The 18,519-nt window shown below is 35.9% G+C and overlaps 1 protein-coding gene across 1 annotated transcript; it reads right to left on the reverse strand.

Annotated features, from left to right (window-relative positions):
* Positions 1-3,962: 3,962 nt before the first annotated feature.
* LOC116159590 lies at positions 3,963-5,473 on the reverse strand. The gene is made up of 3 exons (XM_031472601.1): positions 5,347-5,473; positions 4,891-5,289; positions 3,963-4,842 (listed from the first exon to the last, which is right to left on the reverse strand). Exons 2-3 carry the CDS (start codon positions 5,073-5,075, stop codon positions 4,068-4,070), a joined length of 960 nt encoding a protein of 319 aa, XP_031328461.1. The 5' UTR covers positions 5,076-5,289; positions 5,347-5,473; the 3' UTR covers positions 3,963-4,067.
* Between the last annotated feature and the right edge of the window lie 13,046 nt (positions 5,474-18,519).

Below are 18,519 nucleotides of genomic sequence, written 5' to 3' on the forward strand. Positions count from 1 at the left end.
TATTGGCACTCCATTTTTCTTACGTAACTACCTCCCAAACGGTCGAAATGTTTTTTACGAAGCTGCAGAATTAGATGATTTATGAAGAAATTACCGTTTTATTGATCACGAATTAGCACAAAGTTATAAAAACAAGCACAACTATTACATCAAATTTAATATTTGATGCAAAACTTTGTCATTTCCCAAAGAATAAGCATATTATACGTCAAATGTATTTTATTTAATATCGTTCATATTAAACCCTAACACTGCTTAATCTCGAATCATACCGGTGGTGGTTTGCAATTTCAGGTTTCATCAATTACGTTACATTACAAATGTTAGCGAAGTAGAACGCATATATAGTTTAGGTACCTTTATGGCGTATACGTCTTTCTTTAACGATCACACGTGTTGGCTCTGAAAAGAGCCCTTTTTTTATGACGGCATAAAAATCCACCTCCTATTGCCTGCGATTGCCGTTCAACGTAAGGAGCACCTTGAATTGTAAATCGTAGGCGTAATAACGTTCTCGTCGTTGAAAGAAGTGAGGCTCCTCTTCGACTCCGTGCGGCGCGTCAAAATTCCAATAGACGTACAAGTCCTTGATTTTTCGCATCTTAGGAGCGGTGCAGTTGGGGTTTATTCTCAAAGCAGAACATAACACGTCGGGGTGAATTCCGTTTTGAAATCCGAACGCAGCGATATAGACGCGATCCCTGTAATTAATCGGGCCGCTGTACATCTTTGCTCTCAACAAACGCGCGACATTCGGATGGGCGCTGTTGATCATGTCGCAAACGAAATTCCAATCCAATACGACCTCTCTGGAAGGCATGATGACGACGTCTGCACAGTAGCTAGGGTATTGGGTTGTCTTGGGTAAATAATACACTATATACTCACCATTATACGTAGGTGTCTCTCATTAGTCCGGTAGTATTTCGATCAGATACATTTGTTTTATAGAAGTAGCCAAGTCGGCAAAGATAACTTAACGCGACTACACGGGGCGCCGCCGTAGCAAAAACAGAACAACGATTCATTGTGCTAATGTGCTTACAAAAGCCCACATTGTGAAACAAAATCGTACATTGCAAAACTGTTACTTTGTCCTGTAAAGAATAATGAACCACGGAATCACATGATATAATGACCATACATTCCCGTAAGAGTCGCGCGGGCCACACTATTTATGGACAATATTGAAGAAAAAGAGGGGATCGTCGATATACGTTGCCCAACTCAAAACGTTGTCGCCCCACCGGCCAGTTATCCACAAATATATTATTATAGTGGAATAAGTTAAATTCTAGCCGATTAAGGTTGCCCCGTACAAATTTTCAAAGTTGCTTTTTACCCCCTTACAACCGAAAAAAAAGGGTCATAGGAAAAGCATTATATACCTTCCCTTATTTCTTGCAAGGGAAAACATAGACACTTACGTTTGCATCTGTCTTAAAAAAAAGTGTTGAGAGCATACCTTCCCCTTCTCGCAAGGGAAAACGTAGACACTTACGTTTACATTTGTCTTGGAAAAGTATTGAGAGCATATACCTACCTCTTCCCCTTTTCGCAACCCTACAATAAACAAAATAAATTTTCCGTTCTCCGTAAACATTATACACAATATAAGTGAGACACACTAACGTAATCGTATCTTTTTTAGATAAAATACTAAGCGACTCTTCTCCCAAAAGATTACACAAAAAGTTGATAAAATGGTAAAGCTAAATTGCGAGCATAAAAAAAAACCATAACCTTACGAAAATTTTGACATAAGTCGTTTCTTTGTCGAAAAAAAGTTACAAAGTACTCGTGCTACCAACGAGTCACTAAGGGTGCCTCGATTGACACCCTGTATGTTGCTGAATGTAAAGCAATATTTAGTAGTATATGTGTAAAAACTTTACTGTTTTTTGTATGCATTTTTTTAGACTGTAACATGTGATATCAAGAGTTCCTAAGTTTGTGTTCTTTATTTTTATAATATTTCTATACAATATAGCATACTGTTGTGTTTCTTTTAAACAATGAAATTGATTAACTAGTAAACAATTAAGTGAACTTAAATTTCACTGCCATATTGTTAATGGTAGGTATTAGAATAAAGATGCTGCTATAAACATTTGCTGTTATGTTATATCGTTGATGTTATATGATTATCCTTCTGAAAATTTTGATTACAAGTGATATTTCTAAGGAATTTTAGGTTGAGATTCACTTTTTCCCAAAAACTTAAATTCTACAATTCTTACATTCTTAACTTTACAGGTTCTCCAAATCTTCAAATTCCCAAATCCTAACCTTGTCAAATTCTCAATTTCTCGAGTTCTCAAATTCATAAATTTTGTGTGTCAAGATGACACACATCAAATTTTCAAGTATTTTTTTTTCTCTATGTAAAATATAAAAACTAAAGTAATGGCAGTATTTAAAGATTCCCCGAGATCGTTTTATATCAATAATCATTTTGGTCCTGGGACTACAACTACAAGTAATGGTAATGGAAACAACGGCCATTATGAAAGTTTAGGTGATACCAATTTTAAATGTTGTAACGTACTCACGCACAAGGGTAACCTTATGTGAGGTTGTTGTACTTATTTGTATATAATTGTATTGTCTTACAAATAAACTATACTATACTAAATGAACTGTATATGTGCTAGTGTTATAATTTTCTAAGCAACAATATTAAAAATCGTCTTGTGTCAGTTAGAAGAAACAACGTCTGTTAAGGCGAGGCTTTCCATAGACTACTTGATTATGTAAAAAATTTCAGTTTTTTGCAAGAATTTTAGAATATACAACGAATTTTCAAAAACTGAAAAGTAAAAGATCTAGAGAAATATATTTTACATTATATAAAGCAAACATTTTACAGAAATATTTATCCGAAATTAAATAATTAGGGAAATAGATTTAATTTAGTATTTCATGGTTTATTTGAATTTGGATAAATATTTCTGTAAATTGCTTTATATAATGTTAAATATTTTTCTTTGGTGCCATCTACATTCCTTAATGAAGATTATTCCGTATGATAGAAACATGATCCAATTGTACTCAGAGAATTGCTGTTAAATTATATTGACATTTTGAATATGATGCTGTTACTGATTTTAAAATTCACTTGAAACTTTAATGACTCAGACTTATTGATTTTAAATTTTACTGACACTTGCATAATTATTGTCCAATTGTAATGAGACTCAGAGAATTGTTTTGAGTGAAGCTAGATTTATAGGTCCGTAACAAGAATGCAATTGGATCCTAGTGGATTGACAAAAAAGTACAATTGGTTAATAATTTTTTACCTTTATCATATTTCTCAATACAATGGAGAAAATGTATGACCAACTATTTTTTTTTCAGCCGACTAGGATCCAATTGCATTCTTATGTAATTGCTGCATTACTGAACTATAATTTCAATTCTCGTATTAATTTTTAACGACTCACATTATAAATAATCATTTTGAATAACTGTAGTAATTTCTATGGACTCTCAATAACATTCAAATTAATTTAATAGCTTAGCCTTACGTGATTATTAATGCGAGTAAGAAATAAGAAAAGAGCAAGAGTAAACTCTAATGACTCATTGCTTCATTAGTTGTTAACCGCTGTAGTAATTATTTTTACTGCAAAAACCCAGTACAGAGATATTTCCTGTTAGTAAATTCCTTATATTTTGTTTTCAATGGCTCAAGGATGGTGGATAACTTTTAATTTTCTTAAGAAGTTGCATAATATTACTGTTCTCAATAGTAATACATTGAGGCTGCGTCTACTCACACGATAAGTTGAAAAATGAAGTGCTGAAGACAATTTAAAACCAGTAAAATATGGTTTGAAAAGGCTATAAGATAAGAAAGACCCAGCAGCATTTACAAGTGAATGAAAAATTATATACCTACCTAATGTATGTAAAAAAATAATTAGGCTAGTATGGACTGGAAACTGATTTTAGGTGCTTATTACTGCGCTAAATTAGTAACCTTATGTTTAGAAAACACTTACGTTTATTAAAAAATACTAACTAGGTAATTTTATGAATGTATAGTTTTTCTTAAAATTATTTCAATTCACTAACGTATTCAGTAAATTTTTTATACATAAATAGTGACTAATTCCATGGGTATTATCATTTCGTAATGGATCTGGAACTGCTTCAACCAATCTTTGAAATTGTTGTACAGTTAAATTTATGTTGGATTCTGGAACGATAACGTTGTTAGAAGTTACAATTTCCGGAAAAGATGTGGAATCTTCCACACCATAGTAGTCAGGCTCTTTCCAATATAAACTGTCTTCATCATGTCCACTTCCTTCAATTATGGATGTGTTCCACAGTTGTAGCGGGGATCTACAGTTCATTGTCCTCAGACCGTGGTTATTCCATTGCGACACAAACTCCTTTAATGACTGGCGTATTCTTGGCAAATATACATACGTCAAAGAATACAGATCTATCTCACTAGTTTCATCAATCAAATTTTCTTCTTCCATCATTAAAAATAGTTCTTTGTAGTGTTTGGACACAACTCTATTCACTTCTGACCACAATCTTTCGATACGCTGATTATGCACAGAACGGCCAGTTATGAAACTCCCACGGTTAATGCCTTTCTGAGTCAACATGTATCTGGCTACTGCTACGTTTTCAGTACCATGGTCTCCTCGAACACGGCTTGGCAGACCAAAGTTCTGTACACCCTTTTCAAATAATGAAAGTACAGTGTCAGCTTTATTATTGTGCATACATTCTAGGTATATGATGCTTCTACTGTAACCGTCTATACAACCGTGATATACGAATCGGAAATTTATCAATTTGTGATTGGAGTCTATGTGCCTAAAATACTCAATGTACTCTTGATTTTTATATATTTCTACAACTTACCATAAGTGATTTGCACCCTTTACATTGTAGACTCTACGTTTAATCGTTTTTCTCTTACGCTCTGATCTTCCTAATGGATCTACTTCTTTCAAAATCTCTCGTATGGTAGCTCTAGGTACTTTCATGTTCCGCGCACAAATACTTCCTAAAATATATGTTTCTCCAGCATTTGGAGTTCCCATCATAATGTCCTGTATTATAGATTTTATTTCGTCTATTAAACGTCTCTTCTGTGATGCTATGGGTGTCTTTGACCCGATATAAAGTCCTCCTTGAAATATTCAAAATTTCACTTATTTTCGACCACTTAAAACCTAGTGATCTGAAGTGAAGTACTTGCTCTTTTGTAATGTCATATCTTGGTCTACCAACGTGGCCATCTTTTATAATGGATGTCACCTGAAATAAATAAGATTTTAGTATAGTAGGTAATAGTCAGAAAATCTTTCGTCTTACGGAATTTGATAAAGATGGTGTAAAACTTGCACTTATTAAATCCATTATTGGGTTGGGTCTAACTGATGTAGCAGGTACATTAGAAACTGATTGTATGGAGGTAGTTGAGGCATTATGTTCACTTGTCGCACCTCTTACTGCGTCTTCCAATATATTACGAAGCTGAGGACTTGACACAATATTAGATACAATGCCATCAACTTGGCGATCCATTGCAAATCTAAAAAAAAATTAAGTATTAGCGGTATTAAAGAAAATTGATTAACAGAACCTACCTGTTAGATTGAAGTGGCCGCGATCCACTAGAACACACTTGCACTTTACTTTACTGAACAGGTGAAAATAACGTCCGAGTTTGGGCAGGAGCACGAGGGAATGTAAATCAACGTAAATTCAATTATTCAAGTCTCACACGTGAATTGTTGTGTTGCTTGTGTTGTGTCAGCTGATCGGCGCGAAATCACGTTACGCCGGCGTCAGTCGCTGCCCGGTGCGCCATCTGGCGGTGAACCACAGGAACCACTTTTTCCTCACATTTGTACCGGGCACATTTGTGAGGAATTTTGCTTACAAATGTAAATATTTTTTTGAATAAAGTTATAAATAATTTTGATGGAACAAAAATGTGAAATATTCAAAATTATTCACATTTGCGTAAAAATTATTTACATTTGCGCAAAAATTATTTACATTTGCCTAAAATTATTTACATTCACTGATTTTTCACATTTTAATTTTGGCACAAACGGCGTGCCATACATTACCTACTAAATAAATAAATAAATACATAAACACAATACAATATATGTAATTACATGTTAATTTTGGTGTCCAATCTCTGTTGAACTCGAAATGGGGTTGTATGATAATTATTAGGAAGTGAACACAAAACCTTCCCCATACACTTGGAATAATCTTTAATTGTAATGCGACATGTTTCGGCTAACAAGCCATCATCAGGCCTAAAATGTACGATTACAAATTTGTCTCACAAGAGTGATAAAACTTACAGGATGTTATAAATATTAATAATACAAGTTAAAAATTAATCGACCGTGACTCCGTCACATATAAACGGAATAAACTTATCCAAGTAAAACTCTTTTAAAATATCTATGTTGGTGGATCACTCTTCATCTTTTAGGTACAATTTCTTGTATTACGCACTCATGAGGTGTCCATATAACCAAATAACACCTTGTCTCTTTTGGTGCAGTACATGACATTTCGGTCCCGCCGTTTCTCTCGAATTTAAACAATTTTTAAGTAAAAATGGAATCAAATTTATGACCTCACCTCCATATTCCCCCCATTGTAATGGAGCCGCAGAAAATGCGGTAAAGACTATTAACAGAGACTTGTTATAACTAGACCGCGCGTAACGTAGATTTTACTATAAACGCCTGTTGTCAAGATAGGATAGGCAACCAACTGTTCATCGCGGGGCAGACGTACGTTCTGCAGCTTGCTTAGTCATGTTTATTCTAAATTTTAGTACCAAAAAAAGATAACATGTAGCTGTTAACTGTTTTAATAGAATTTTTTGGTGTTTTATTTGAACTAAATTGGAATATAACTGCCTGACTCTAGTCCTAATTTGATTTATATGTGTATTTTGGTGGTGAACACGTATAGGAAAATATACTCTTAAAACTAAAGATGTAAGTAGTAAGATGTGATTATTTAGCGGATTTTGATTCAATATATGCCTATCCAAAAACCCAAATGGGCTGTAACTGTTATTTATTTTTCTTAGACTGCTGATAACCATTTTGTTTACAACGCGGTGTGGTGTGGATTGAATGAAAAACCTGAACACATTTTCAGCAATTTGGCAAATTTTTAATGCATCGCTTGATACGTGCAAAATCCTCCACGATTTTTTCTAGTTAAAAGCTTTGAATAACTCTCTGATGCGAAATCGCATCTGCACATATGGAACATTTAACAGACTTAGCTATTTTTCTTGTAACAAAACCTGAAATATACTTAGTACCAGTAAGTACTTAGTTACGTCTATACCTAATGAAATGACAATCCATTATGCCCTTGGCCGTCATAGACTGCTTTATAGATCTCATATGACAGATATGTGGCATATAATAGGCAAATGAAAAATAGAATACATTATAAACAATTTTATGATTAACTAATTTATAAACAAGTATACATTTTTGTGTCAATATGTTTGGTTCATTTATGAAACTCTGAACTTTTAATTAATCGTATTGCACTTTGGTTGTCAACTAATAAAGGTGTTGCACTTGTTACATCTTCGCCAATCTCATTAAGAAAACTGCGTAACCATAACACTTCTTGTCAAAGGCAAATAATGAAACGTGATCGATGTTTTTTTAAGTAATTCCAAGGCATATCTGCAGATTTATAGTAAAATGAACCTTTTTATTTTGTCGATTTCTACGGTTTTGAAAAACCGAAAACTATGAGTAATAGTATGTAATAGTATTTTTTCGGTGCTACTTTATTTAGTATGCGATCTACCAAATGTGCGGTTCACATTTTATATGCCGCGTCATTTCTTATCATTTTTGAAGCACAATCGGATGGCAAAATCAAAAATTACCTAGAAATATAAATAGTTGTAAATATTGTCAACGTAAAAAAAATGATTTACATAATATATAAAGTAGCAATATCCATAAGGATGGCAATGAATTTATCATCTTGGAATTACCTAGGTGAAAGTGGAGAACCCTTATATTTCTAGGAATAGAATGTCATTAGATCTCATTAGACCTCAAAGTTATTTACTGATTCATTGTCATTAATAGCTCTCTATTAATTAATACATAGATGAAAGTGAAGCATCCCTACTTTTAGGAACAGAATGTCATTACACCTCATTAGAGCCGAGACCAAGGTGAAGAATTCTTATTTCTAGAAATTGAATGCCATTAGGGCCTCATTAGACATGTAGTTAATTGGAAAGGTCTAGTTTAAAATGTCGGACCGTTTGTTAATTTGTTTAGTCCATATCAAGTGACACTCCAAGATGTTGTTGCGCGATTTTTACTTAAATATCGTCTCTTCAGAGAATACCGCTGTTAATTTTCTTCGTCAACATGAATTATTGGCCGATAATCAGCAAGGGAGTCGATGTGCTCGTTGTGGAGCAGAAATGCAGGAAAAACGCAGAAAAAATCGAAAGGGCGAGTTTGTACCGATTCTCAGATGTCCAGTACGAGGATGCCAAAGTATGAGGTCAATACGCCATGGAAACCAATTTTTCCACTTTACCGACTTAAATGGACGAATTAATTGTCGACTTACGTTATGTGAAATTTTGGAAATGGTATTCATGTTTGTAAGCAAAATTTCATACAAATCGGCGGTTACATTCACTGGTAAAAGTGAAGCAACGATCTGCGATTGGTACAATTTATGTCGGGAAGTTTGTACTGACATAGTTTCCGTCCAACGTCGAGGCAGGTTACAAGGAACTGAGCAACAACCGGTACAAATTGATGAAGCTCGATTTGGTGGAAGGAGGAAGTATAATCGTGGACGGCTACTTCAAGGCGATGCGCCTCCAGAATCGAAAGAAAGTGACGCCGAAGTAGAAAACAACAGGAATCACGGCCGAAGAGTTGATGGACCATGAGTTTTTGGGTTATGCACTCCAAACGAGGCTCGCTACTTTGTTGTAGAAAGACGCGATCGAGCAACGCTATTGCCCATAATACAGAGAGAAGTAGAAGCAGGTTCTACAATTCACTCCGATGAATGGCCAGCCTATGCAAATTTACGCGATCATGGTTTTATACATCGCACAGTAAATCACCAACAAAATTATGTTGACCCCATAACCGGTGCCAATACTCAAAGGATTGAGCGGTCATGGTTAGATGCCAAGATAAAGATTTTGAAAAGTATGCGTGGTACGACAGCGAACCATTTACAATCACACTTGAACCACATTTCATGGATGAAGTTGAGACAACATGAAGATGATAAATTGCTACGGGAGTTCCTTCTGGACTTGAAAATTACCATCGGTCCCGCCCGGCAAGGCAAACCGTCTTCTTCTTAGGCTGCTCAATCGATAAAAATAAATGCTCCGGCTAACTCAAATCGGTGGGCTTTTAACTCTTTTGAAACGGTGTAACAAACCTTGACCTGCCGCCTACCAATCTCCTGCCTCTACTCCTACTCCTCCCTTTCCTTCCCCTTCGTTCTTCTTTAAAGACAGGCACATTGAAACCAAATAGATAATATATTGAAATGATATTAGAGATACAAACAAATTACAGGGATCTAGCAGTTCTTCTCTCCTCCTTGTAAAAACACTAGCTTAACAATGACAACTAAACTAAATAAAAAAATCCTAACAGGTGAGACTAATTTACTCAAGGGGTGGCCATCCTCTACAGTTTGAAAATTGCAACAACAGGTAATCGGTTTTTAATCCAGCGTGGGCTGGGACTTATTTAAATAAACACAAAAATTTATCCTACTCTTTGGTAATCGTTCATTGGACTTTAATAAACAATCAAATCAAAAATTTTTTTACTATAGCTTAATTACCAAAAAGTGGAATTTTACAGAATATTACAAATTTAATTAGACTAACCTTTACAACATTTGTACAGCCGATCTTGTGAACTGCTCTTTCCTCTGGTACAGGGTGGATGTGATGAAACCTGACACTTAGGTCTCTGTGACTTCCTAGGGGGTGGCTTGAATTTAACACACGGAAACAAAAATCCACGGTGCCTTTCCTTCCTCGGAACGAAAGCAAAGTTTAGCGTTTGAACTGAAACTTAGTCCAGGAAATCCTTCGCGTGGCGAGTGGGAGACGGCTAGTTGCCAAAGTTTCTACACAGCACAGTGTATTTAATTTTATTTTATTAGTTTATTAGCTTTGATCGCCTGCGGGAGACAGATTTTTGAGTTAGCGGTACGGCAGAACACAAACTTTTATGATCACTATCCGACGGTAAACCGCGATGGTTCAAAGTATTATTTCACCAGCTCTTCTTGGGGCAAATATCTCTCCGAAACGCAGCGCTCCTTCGACAAATGACCTTACGGCACTAGTAGGAAATTCCACCTGGGGCGGATCCCGAAATTCTGCGCCTTGAGGACTAGGGCAGCACTTTGACTTATATATCCTCGAGAAATCACAACGTATCCTAACGCGATTCACTGCATCCAAAGTAAACTGGGGTGAAGCTCAAGGGTTCGCCAAAATATCACCTGATTGGAACCTGGGTCTTCTTCGCCAAAAAATCAACGCGAAAAGAAAATAACACTTCGGAACGGGTGCAAAAAGCACGCAACTGGGAGCAACCGAAATAAGCCGGTGGCTCAAACCGCCAAGTGTACCAAAACGATCGCTCAAGGTACGTGTTGACCGCTTGACGTACTAACCGCGAGTCTCTTCTAAAACGCGATCACTCAAAGTACGTGTCGACCCCTCGACGTACTAGACGCGAGTCTCTTTTAAAACGCGATCACTCAAAGTACGTGTTGACCGCTCGACGTACAAAACGCGAGTCTCTTCTAAAACGCGATCACTCAAAGTACGTGTCGACCCCTCGACGTACCAACCGCGAGTCCCTTCTAAAACGCGATCACTCAAAATACGTGTCGACCCCTCGACGTACTAACCGCGAGTCTTTCCAAAAACGATCCCCTTCTTCAGAATTGAAATGAAAAAAACCACACCCAAATTACCATAAAACAAAAATGGCTCCCGCTAGAAATTCTCCCATTGGTTCAGATAAAGAAAACTTAACCCACTCTAACTTCGTCGTCAACCTCAAGGAACTGCTGACTAAAACTGATCTCACGGTTTTCTGCTGACGAATTTAAAAGGCCCCTTATCTCTGATAGCTCGGTGCTACATCCGCTCCTTTTCTCGGTCTAGACGGCGCCAAAGTTGATAAATGAACGACAAACAACTCGCATTACTCATGATGACGTCAATCAGCTTTGCACTCTTCCCACGACGAAATTAAATCTGAGCGAAATTAAATCTATCGGACCATAGTCTTGAGCGAACCGAAATGCCCAAACACAAAATTTCCAACCGGAACAAATAATGAAATATACAGGGTGACCTTCACTATCATGACAAGAAATTTCGAAATTTTTAATGAAATTTGGCGCGAAATAAAACCACTCGTTACAAAATTCATTGCCTTTCTTAGGGATATCGCTACTGTATATACAATGTGAATCATTTATGTTTCTGTAATATGAAGAAACACATCCATATATTGTCCATTTTATCATTATCTATATAAAACCGCGCATTTGGTAGATCGCACACTAAAGTATTGTGCATTAAATGTAGTGTAGATCACATATCATTGGTAGATCGCATACTAAAGTGGCACCATTTTTTTCTCTGAAAAAAACATATTTAAACTTTTGCTGTAAAATAATTAGGGGAGCTAGTAATTGATTATAAAGAAATTACCATTGAAATCCCTATGCTGCGTCGCGCTAGGAACCACCCTGTGTATGGAATCAATCAAATGTCCATGGTCTTATGCAGCAATTACATCGATTAGGACATACAGATTATTTCTTATTGGGTGTGTAACCCATTTATTAATAAATATAGTTCCTTTCACATTGGGGAAATATCTATTCTTTACAGGAGATAATAATAATAATGACATTTATTGAGCACACATTATACAAAGAACAGATATACATTACATTACATAATGGGTGACTCAATAGGCCGAAGTTCCTTTTTACATCCTGGTATACTGTTCAAGGAATCTGCTATTAATTGCCACTGATTCTCGGCGTCTTTGTAGGTAAAGGAAGATGAAATTTTGCCACTAATTAATTGTGGCTTATTTTTCACATATTCCAACAGCATAGTTTTTTGCTTTTCGGAAGCATTTGCACCTCTCTTTTTTAAACTGTTCATTATAATAATGGCTACAATTATATATCTCTTTTACCACACTTAACAAATGGAATGCGAATTAAAAATACAAAATTAGATTTAATTTTGAGAAATGTCAATTTTTACCTATTAATGCCCAACCAGTAACTGCAGGCTATAATGGTGCCATTTTCTTGTAGTAGGCTGTTTTAGTACATATAAGAAAGAATAAGAAATAAAAAAAATAAAAAACTTTATTGTTCAAAAGTTAGAAAGGTGTACTCAAATGAGTACACTGGTCATTAACGTGTATGAAATTTTACAAAACATTCTCTCTCAATACACAACGTAGTATTACATTTGCTACAGCTCCAACGAATCCGAGAATGACAACACAGCACACCGTAGTTGATTGGGTAGTTTTCTTGGATAGTGTCCCAAGCTATCTTTTGCAATGCTGGATGGCACAGTAGGTTTATTTCGGGTAACTTGAGTTCTGTTTGTAATTCGAAGGTAATGTCGAGTCACATACCGTGTGAACAAAAGTTGATCGTTCGTGTTGGAATCAGATTTCCCACAGTAGGTGTCAAACTTGTAGCAGTAACCATTGTAACTGCAAAGCATCCAGTCCTTGAAACCGAAACGCACGGGTTTCCCTCTTATAAACTGTTTTGCAGGATGGTGCCCAAAATATTTAATCATTGCTTCGTCCACTGACAAATCTTGATGAAAAACGCCCCATTGCTGGAAGTTCTTGTTTATAAGATTCATCAGCGGTCGAACTTTATGCATTTTATCATTACTCGAGTTTGCAGTGGAATTATCTGCCAAGTGTAGGTATCGTTTTATCTCCTCGAATCTGTTTCTTGATAAACATCGTGAAACGGCGTCAATTCTAATATCTTCATCTAATCCCCAGTACAATCTTTCGCGTGGTAGCTTGTGGTAGCCAGTCAACAGTAATATTCCTATAAATGCACGGATTTCATCAGAAGATACAACAAAATCATGCCGGTTGTGTTGCTGTGCATACAACATGCTTTGGTCCACCAAATGCTGAATTACAGTTATCGAAAAATTTTTGGAAAATGGCGACCGGGTTCAAATTTTTTATGTCTTCCATAACTTTTTGCTGGCGCAATTTTACACCATCCGATATATTGATAAAATTGGGAGGAGGATATACAGCATCAGATTTTACCCAGGAAGCAACGTTGATATCGTCATCGGGTTTCTTTTTATTTGGTTTTTGTGAAATCTTCTGAAGTTTTCTTCTCTTGACATCTAGCATCTCGTCATCGCTGCTGCTCCATTCAGAATCGTCATATTCTGGTCTTATAAATAAATCAACAGTGCCAGGGACATCTTCTGGGATTTCCGTTGTAGCTAAATCATCGTAATCACAATCCTCGTCGTCAGTTAACCCATTAGTGCCCGCTGTACTCGTTTGTTGAGTACACTTACTTTTTCGAGTGCCCCGCCCTCTAGTACTTATTAGTTTTCACCATATTAGTGAAGAACGTCTCTTTGGGTTTTACAAAACGTATTAAAATTACAGAACACCTATATTTTCCATTATCATAAACGTGTGTGAGTGTTAAAGACGACCATTGTTAGTTTTTTGCTTGTTGTGAGAGGTAGGTGTCTTATTTTGTTTATTTTTTGTTTATTGCTATAAGTAACGCCAGTAATGTTATGAATATAAGAGATAGGAATATCAAGTCACAAGTATATACAAGTAAACTGCTATATACATTTAGTTACATACCTTATATACATCTGTATATGTTACTGTACTCATACGAGTACAATGGACAGTAATGGAAATTTTTCAATTTGGTTTTTTTTATAACAGATATCTCTATAATCATGAATACGCGGATGTTTTATGGCATTAAAAGCTTTGATGGTCTCCCCAGGGCGTCAGATTGTATACAAAGTATAAACAGTAATGTTGACATTGACGTTGTTATTATACCTCCCGATCCAGACACTTTAACCCATTAACGCCCAAAAAGAAGCTACCTATTTTTTTTAAATTTTATTTAATATATTTGGTTCATGCAAACATTAGCAACTGAAATATAGAAAAATGACAAAAAAATCGGAAGGGATGGGTGAATTAGAGGGGTGTACTCATACGAGTACACTGGGCGCACAGAATATCAGTTAGTGTGAAATACCTCGAAGCAGTTTCTATCAATGCACAAGGTAACTGCACACTTTTTTTACACTGCCATCTAATGCGTAAATGACAAACTCGGCATTGTAGCTGGTTGGTAATTTTTTTTAGGATAGTGACCAATGTTGTCTTCCACAATACTCTTTGGAACACTTGCACTATTTCTGCTCTTTCCATGCTCCTTCGTTGAAAACCGAAGATAATAACGGGTTACGTTTCTTACGAATAAGAGCAGGTCCATTTTATCTTCTGACACGAGCTGGTGAAGTTTCCAGGCATTCACCATAGCCACGTTGAACATTGAAGTAATAAGCGGCCAATACCACTTTTTACCTCTAACTGAAATTCGATAATTGTTGACGGCTTGGTCATTTGAGTCCACACCCCCCATTCCGTTATTATATGCTTTGAAGACGTTAGGTTGCTTCACATCATCCTTTATTTTTTTTCTTTGCACCACCGCGTTACGTTTTGCAATGGTTCCAAAAAATCATAATTTGTTGCTATGGTACACACACTATTGTCATTCCATCGTATCAAAAGTAATTCATTTTTCGAGTCAAATGCGCTATCATACGAACCTCTTTTTTTCTTTTCCATTTCTTTTACCGGTATCAAAGGATATTTCTGGGTCCTATTTTGCATCAATGTACCAGTCGCTCTAAAACCCAGACGCTTCACATCACTTAGCAAAGATAAACTAGTAAAAAAATTGCCAAAAAAGACAATATGATCACTGGGTACACACACACACACATTTTAGTAAAGACAATACCACTCTTGACCCAAGTGGCTGCTGAATGTCACCAGGATTGCCTTTCGGTTTGCCGCAGTATGTATCTACCGAATAACAATAACCATTAGAACTACAAAGTGACCAATTTTTAAATCCAAAGCGAACCGGCTTTCCCCTGATGTACTGCTTTGACGAGTGGTGCCCGTAATACTTTTATCATTGCCTCGTCGACAGACAACTTTTCGTGAATTATACCCCACTGCTGATACTTTTTATTGAGCATGTCCATTAATGGCCTTATTTTATACATGCGATCGTCATTTATCTTGGTATTGTCGTTTAGATGGATGAACCTTTTTATTTCCAAATATCGATTCCTGGTCATACATTTTGCCACAATATCCACTTTTAGATCCTCGTCAAATGACCACATACGTTCTCTTAGAAGTCTGTGATAACCTGTCAAGAAAAAATTTTTCATGTCATCAATGGTCAAAGAAAATACGTGGTTGTTTTTGTCCCTGATCTACAATATATCGCAATATATTTTCATCCACTAACTTCTCAAAAATATCTTTGGGGCTAAGGTTTTTCAATTCACCAATCACATTTTCAGCTCTTTCAGCAGCACCTTGCGTCCTTACCGGCCAGCTGTAGTTAGCACTGCATTTTTTCCAACTTAGTTGTAATTTAGGAGCTGATGGCTGTTGATTTTTATGAGTCCGTTTTGGAACCTGAAGTTTTGTTTTTTTAGCAACTAGCGGCTCTTCGTCACTGTTATTCCACTCAGAGTCTGTCTTTTCCTCAACGTCATTGTCCGCACTCCTCACGAAAACTTCTAATGTGCCTGGAACATCATTGGGTATATTGATATTGTCCAAATCGTCATCATCTACATCTTCTTCATCCGTAAGCGCATCAGGTTCTGGTGGTAATATTACAATATCGATATCATAGCTACTGCACGAAGCAACAAAATCAGCCGCCTCGGGTAAACTCTGAAGTTTTTTACGGCCATAAAAATTTAAAGTAGGTATTCCACCGGTATCCATTGAAATAATTTCGTAAAAAGACCTGGGGGAAGAAAAAATATTCATGACACCAGTTGTGCCCAGTGTACTCAATTGAGTACATCGATGTTTGCTCTCAAGTAAACAAACCTAAACATGTTGTGAAAATAAAATAGACTGTAAACTTACCCTTGCAAATGTGTACGAGAAACGTAAATATAAAAAAAACGAAATATTTTTGCAAAACTTCAGAGGACTACCATATAATACCGGTATATCTGACATTTTGTGTTAGTGTCAATAAAATTTGATTCATTTATCCAGAGGATTTTCAGTACATTAGTCCAATCCAATTTTATGGATTTATTAAAACTCTGTTAACTCTGCTGCAAAAGATATAGCGCTCATTCAGAAAATCACAATTTATCGATGTTGGAATCGTTCCACTTAATGCTGATTATCTAACCTACAACGAGTGATACACCAGGTGAGGTAGAAGTTCATTACCGTAGCGATGACGTTTTTAGTGGAGTATTATTGTTGTCACTTTCCTTATCATTATCGTTAAAAAATCGAGACTGAAGTTTGCCAACTCTTTTGCAACGTTCAACCTCTAATTCATTATCGGTTGTTTGAATGTCAGATGTATTCTCTGCCTTTTTAATTTTTCGCAGTCTCTTTCCATAGTCATCTGTAAGTAACAGAATCTACTTAAACAATCACACAGATAACATAAAGGTATGGTTAATGAGTTAATCCGTGAAAATCTGCTTATTGTAAAATGGCATTCACTCAAAACTTCAAACAATGCTGCGATTAAAAAGTGGAACAGATTGGGAAGCATGCCCTAAATTACACGCGTTTGTGAAAGCTTCAACCAAAGGATATGTACAAGCGAAAGAAATGTTCTGCATTTACAGAAAGCGACCTAAGAGGATCTTTTATTTCACCCAGATACTTGAAGTATCGTTACTTAGCAACTTTAAAGCACGTGTGTTTTAAAGGCCTTTTTTCGCACGCATTTGAGTGTTTAAAACGGAGATTGTAATTTAGGTATAATAAAAAATTATGTTCTGTAATCCTTGCTTGGGTAATATTCTATGAGAAAAGGAAAGTTGATTTTTTAATGCTAGGGTATACAAAATATTTCGCCTTGACTTTACGACTTGAGCATTACATTTAAATTAATGTATCAAGAAATGAAATTTGGGCGTCAATTCTCCAAAAAGTTGAATAAAAATAGAATTCTGTTCTCTCCACGCTCAATTACCCTCTAGTACTACATCTCCTCCAAGTAAACCAAAATTTTCTACCAAGTGCAGCATTTCAGAAGCAGACATAATTTTTTTTATGTCTTACTAACTTATCATAGCACATTTTATATCTGTGATACGCGGGCATAAAGTACCACTTTATGCCCTAGGGCATTAAGTATCACCATAGTAACTCATTAATACTTAATGACAAAACTAACAAATATTTGCAGGTCATTGAAAATTACAAACGTCAATTATTAATTGTCAATACCTTATACTAAATCACAAGATTGGCCTTATTTCGTATAGTTTCTGGAACTTCTTGCTCATTCACGATGAATTGAATTATTTAAAATTACGTTTGACGTTTGGATGGTTTCAATCACATTAACAAATTCGAACCACGCATACTCGATCAAACAATGAATTATTTTGTAAACGAATTTTGACGAAGAAAACTATTTGTAAAACATAAAATTGTGTATGTACCACGGGCATAAACTGATGTTTATACTCTCGGGCGACTAAAAAGCTCTCGGGCCATAGGCCCTCGAGCTTTTTAACTCGTCGTCCTCGAGAATATAAACATCACTATTATGCCCTTAATACATAAATAACTATTTTAAGTATTTGACTTTTAATATTTGAGGTGTTCTATTAGATCTATTTTTGTACTTAAAAAACTTAATTCTATTATTTAAAAGTTCCAAGGAGAAAAGTTTTTCAATATATACAAAATGATAAATTATACAACCAAAATCATAACGACATACTCCTTCCAAAAGGTCATGCATAACATCACATAAGTTGATGTCAGAAAACAGCACCAACCACAACAACAACATTTGTAAATCTGAGCCGAAACCGCAAGAGAATTGAGGATTTTGTTACAGGCAGAAATGTGCTTGTAACGAAATTTAGAAGCGAAGGCTCGGTAGCTCAGACAAGGTAGGCGAGTGGGCGTAGGCCATCGCATACAATTGAGGGAAAAAGATGATATTTATAAGGGCGCCACTATATTTACGGCCACGCAATGAATCTTACAGTATCAAATATAGAAATATACCAAAGACACAGGTAAAACACTACTGATTGTTAATAATAAAATCACACATCGACCC

Source organism: Photinus pyralis, unplaced genomic scaffold, assembly GCF_008802855.1.
Source record: "Photinus pyralis isolate 1611_PpyrPB1 unplaced genomic scaffold, Ppyr1.3 Ppyr1.4_LG1, whole genome shotgun sequence".
Classification (NCBI taxonomy): Eukaryota; Metazoa; Arthropoda; class Insecta; order Coleoptera; family Lampyridae; genus Photinus; species Photinus pyralis.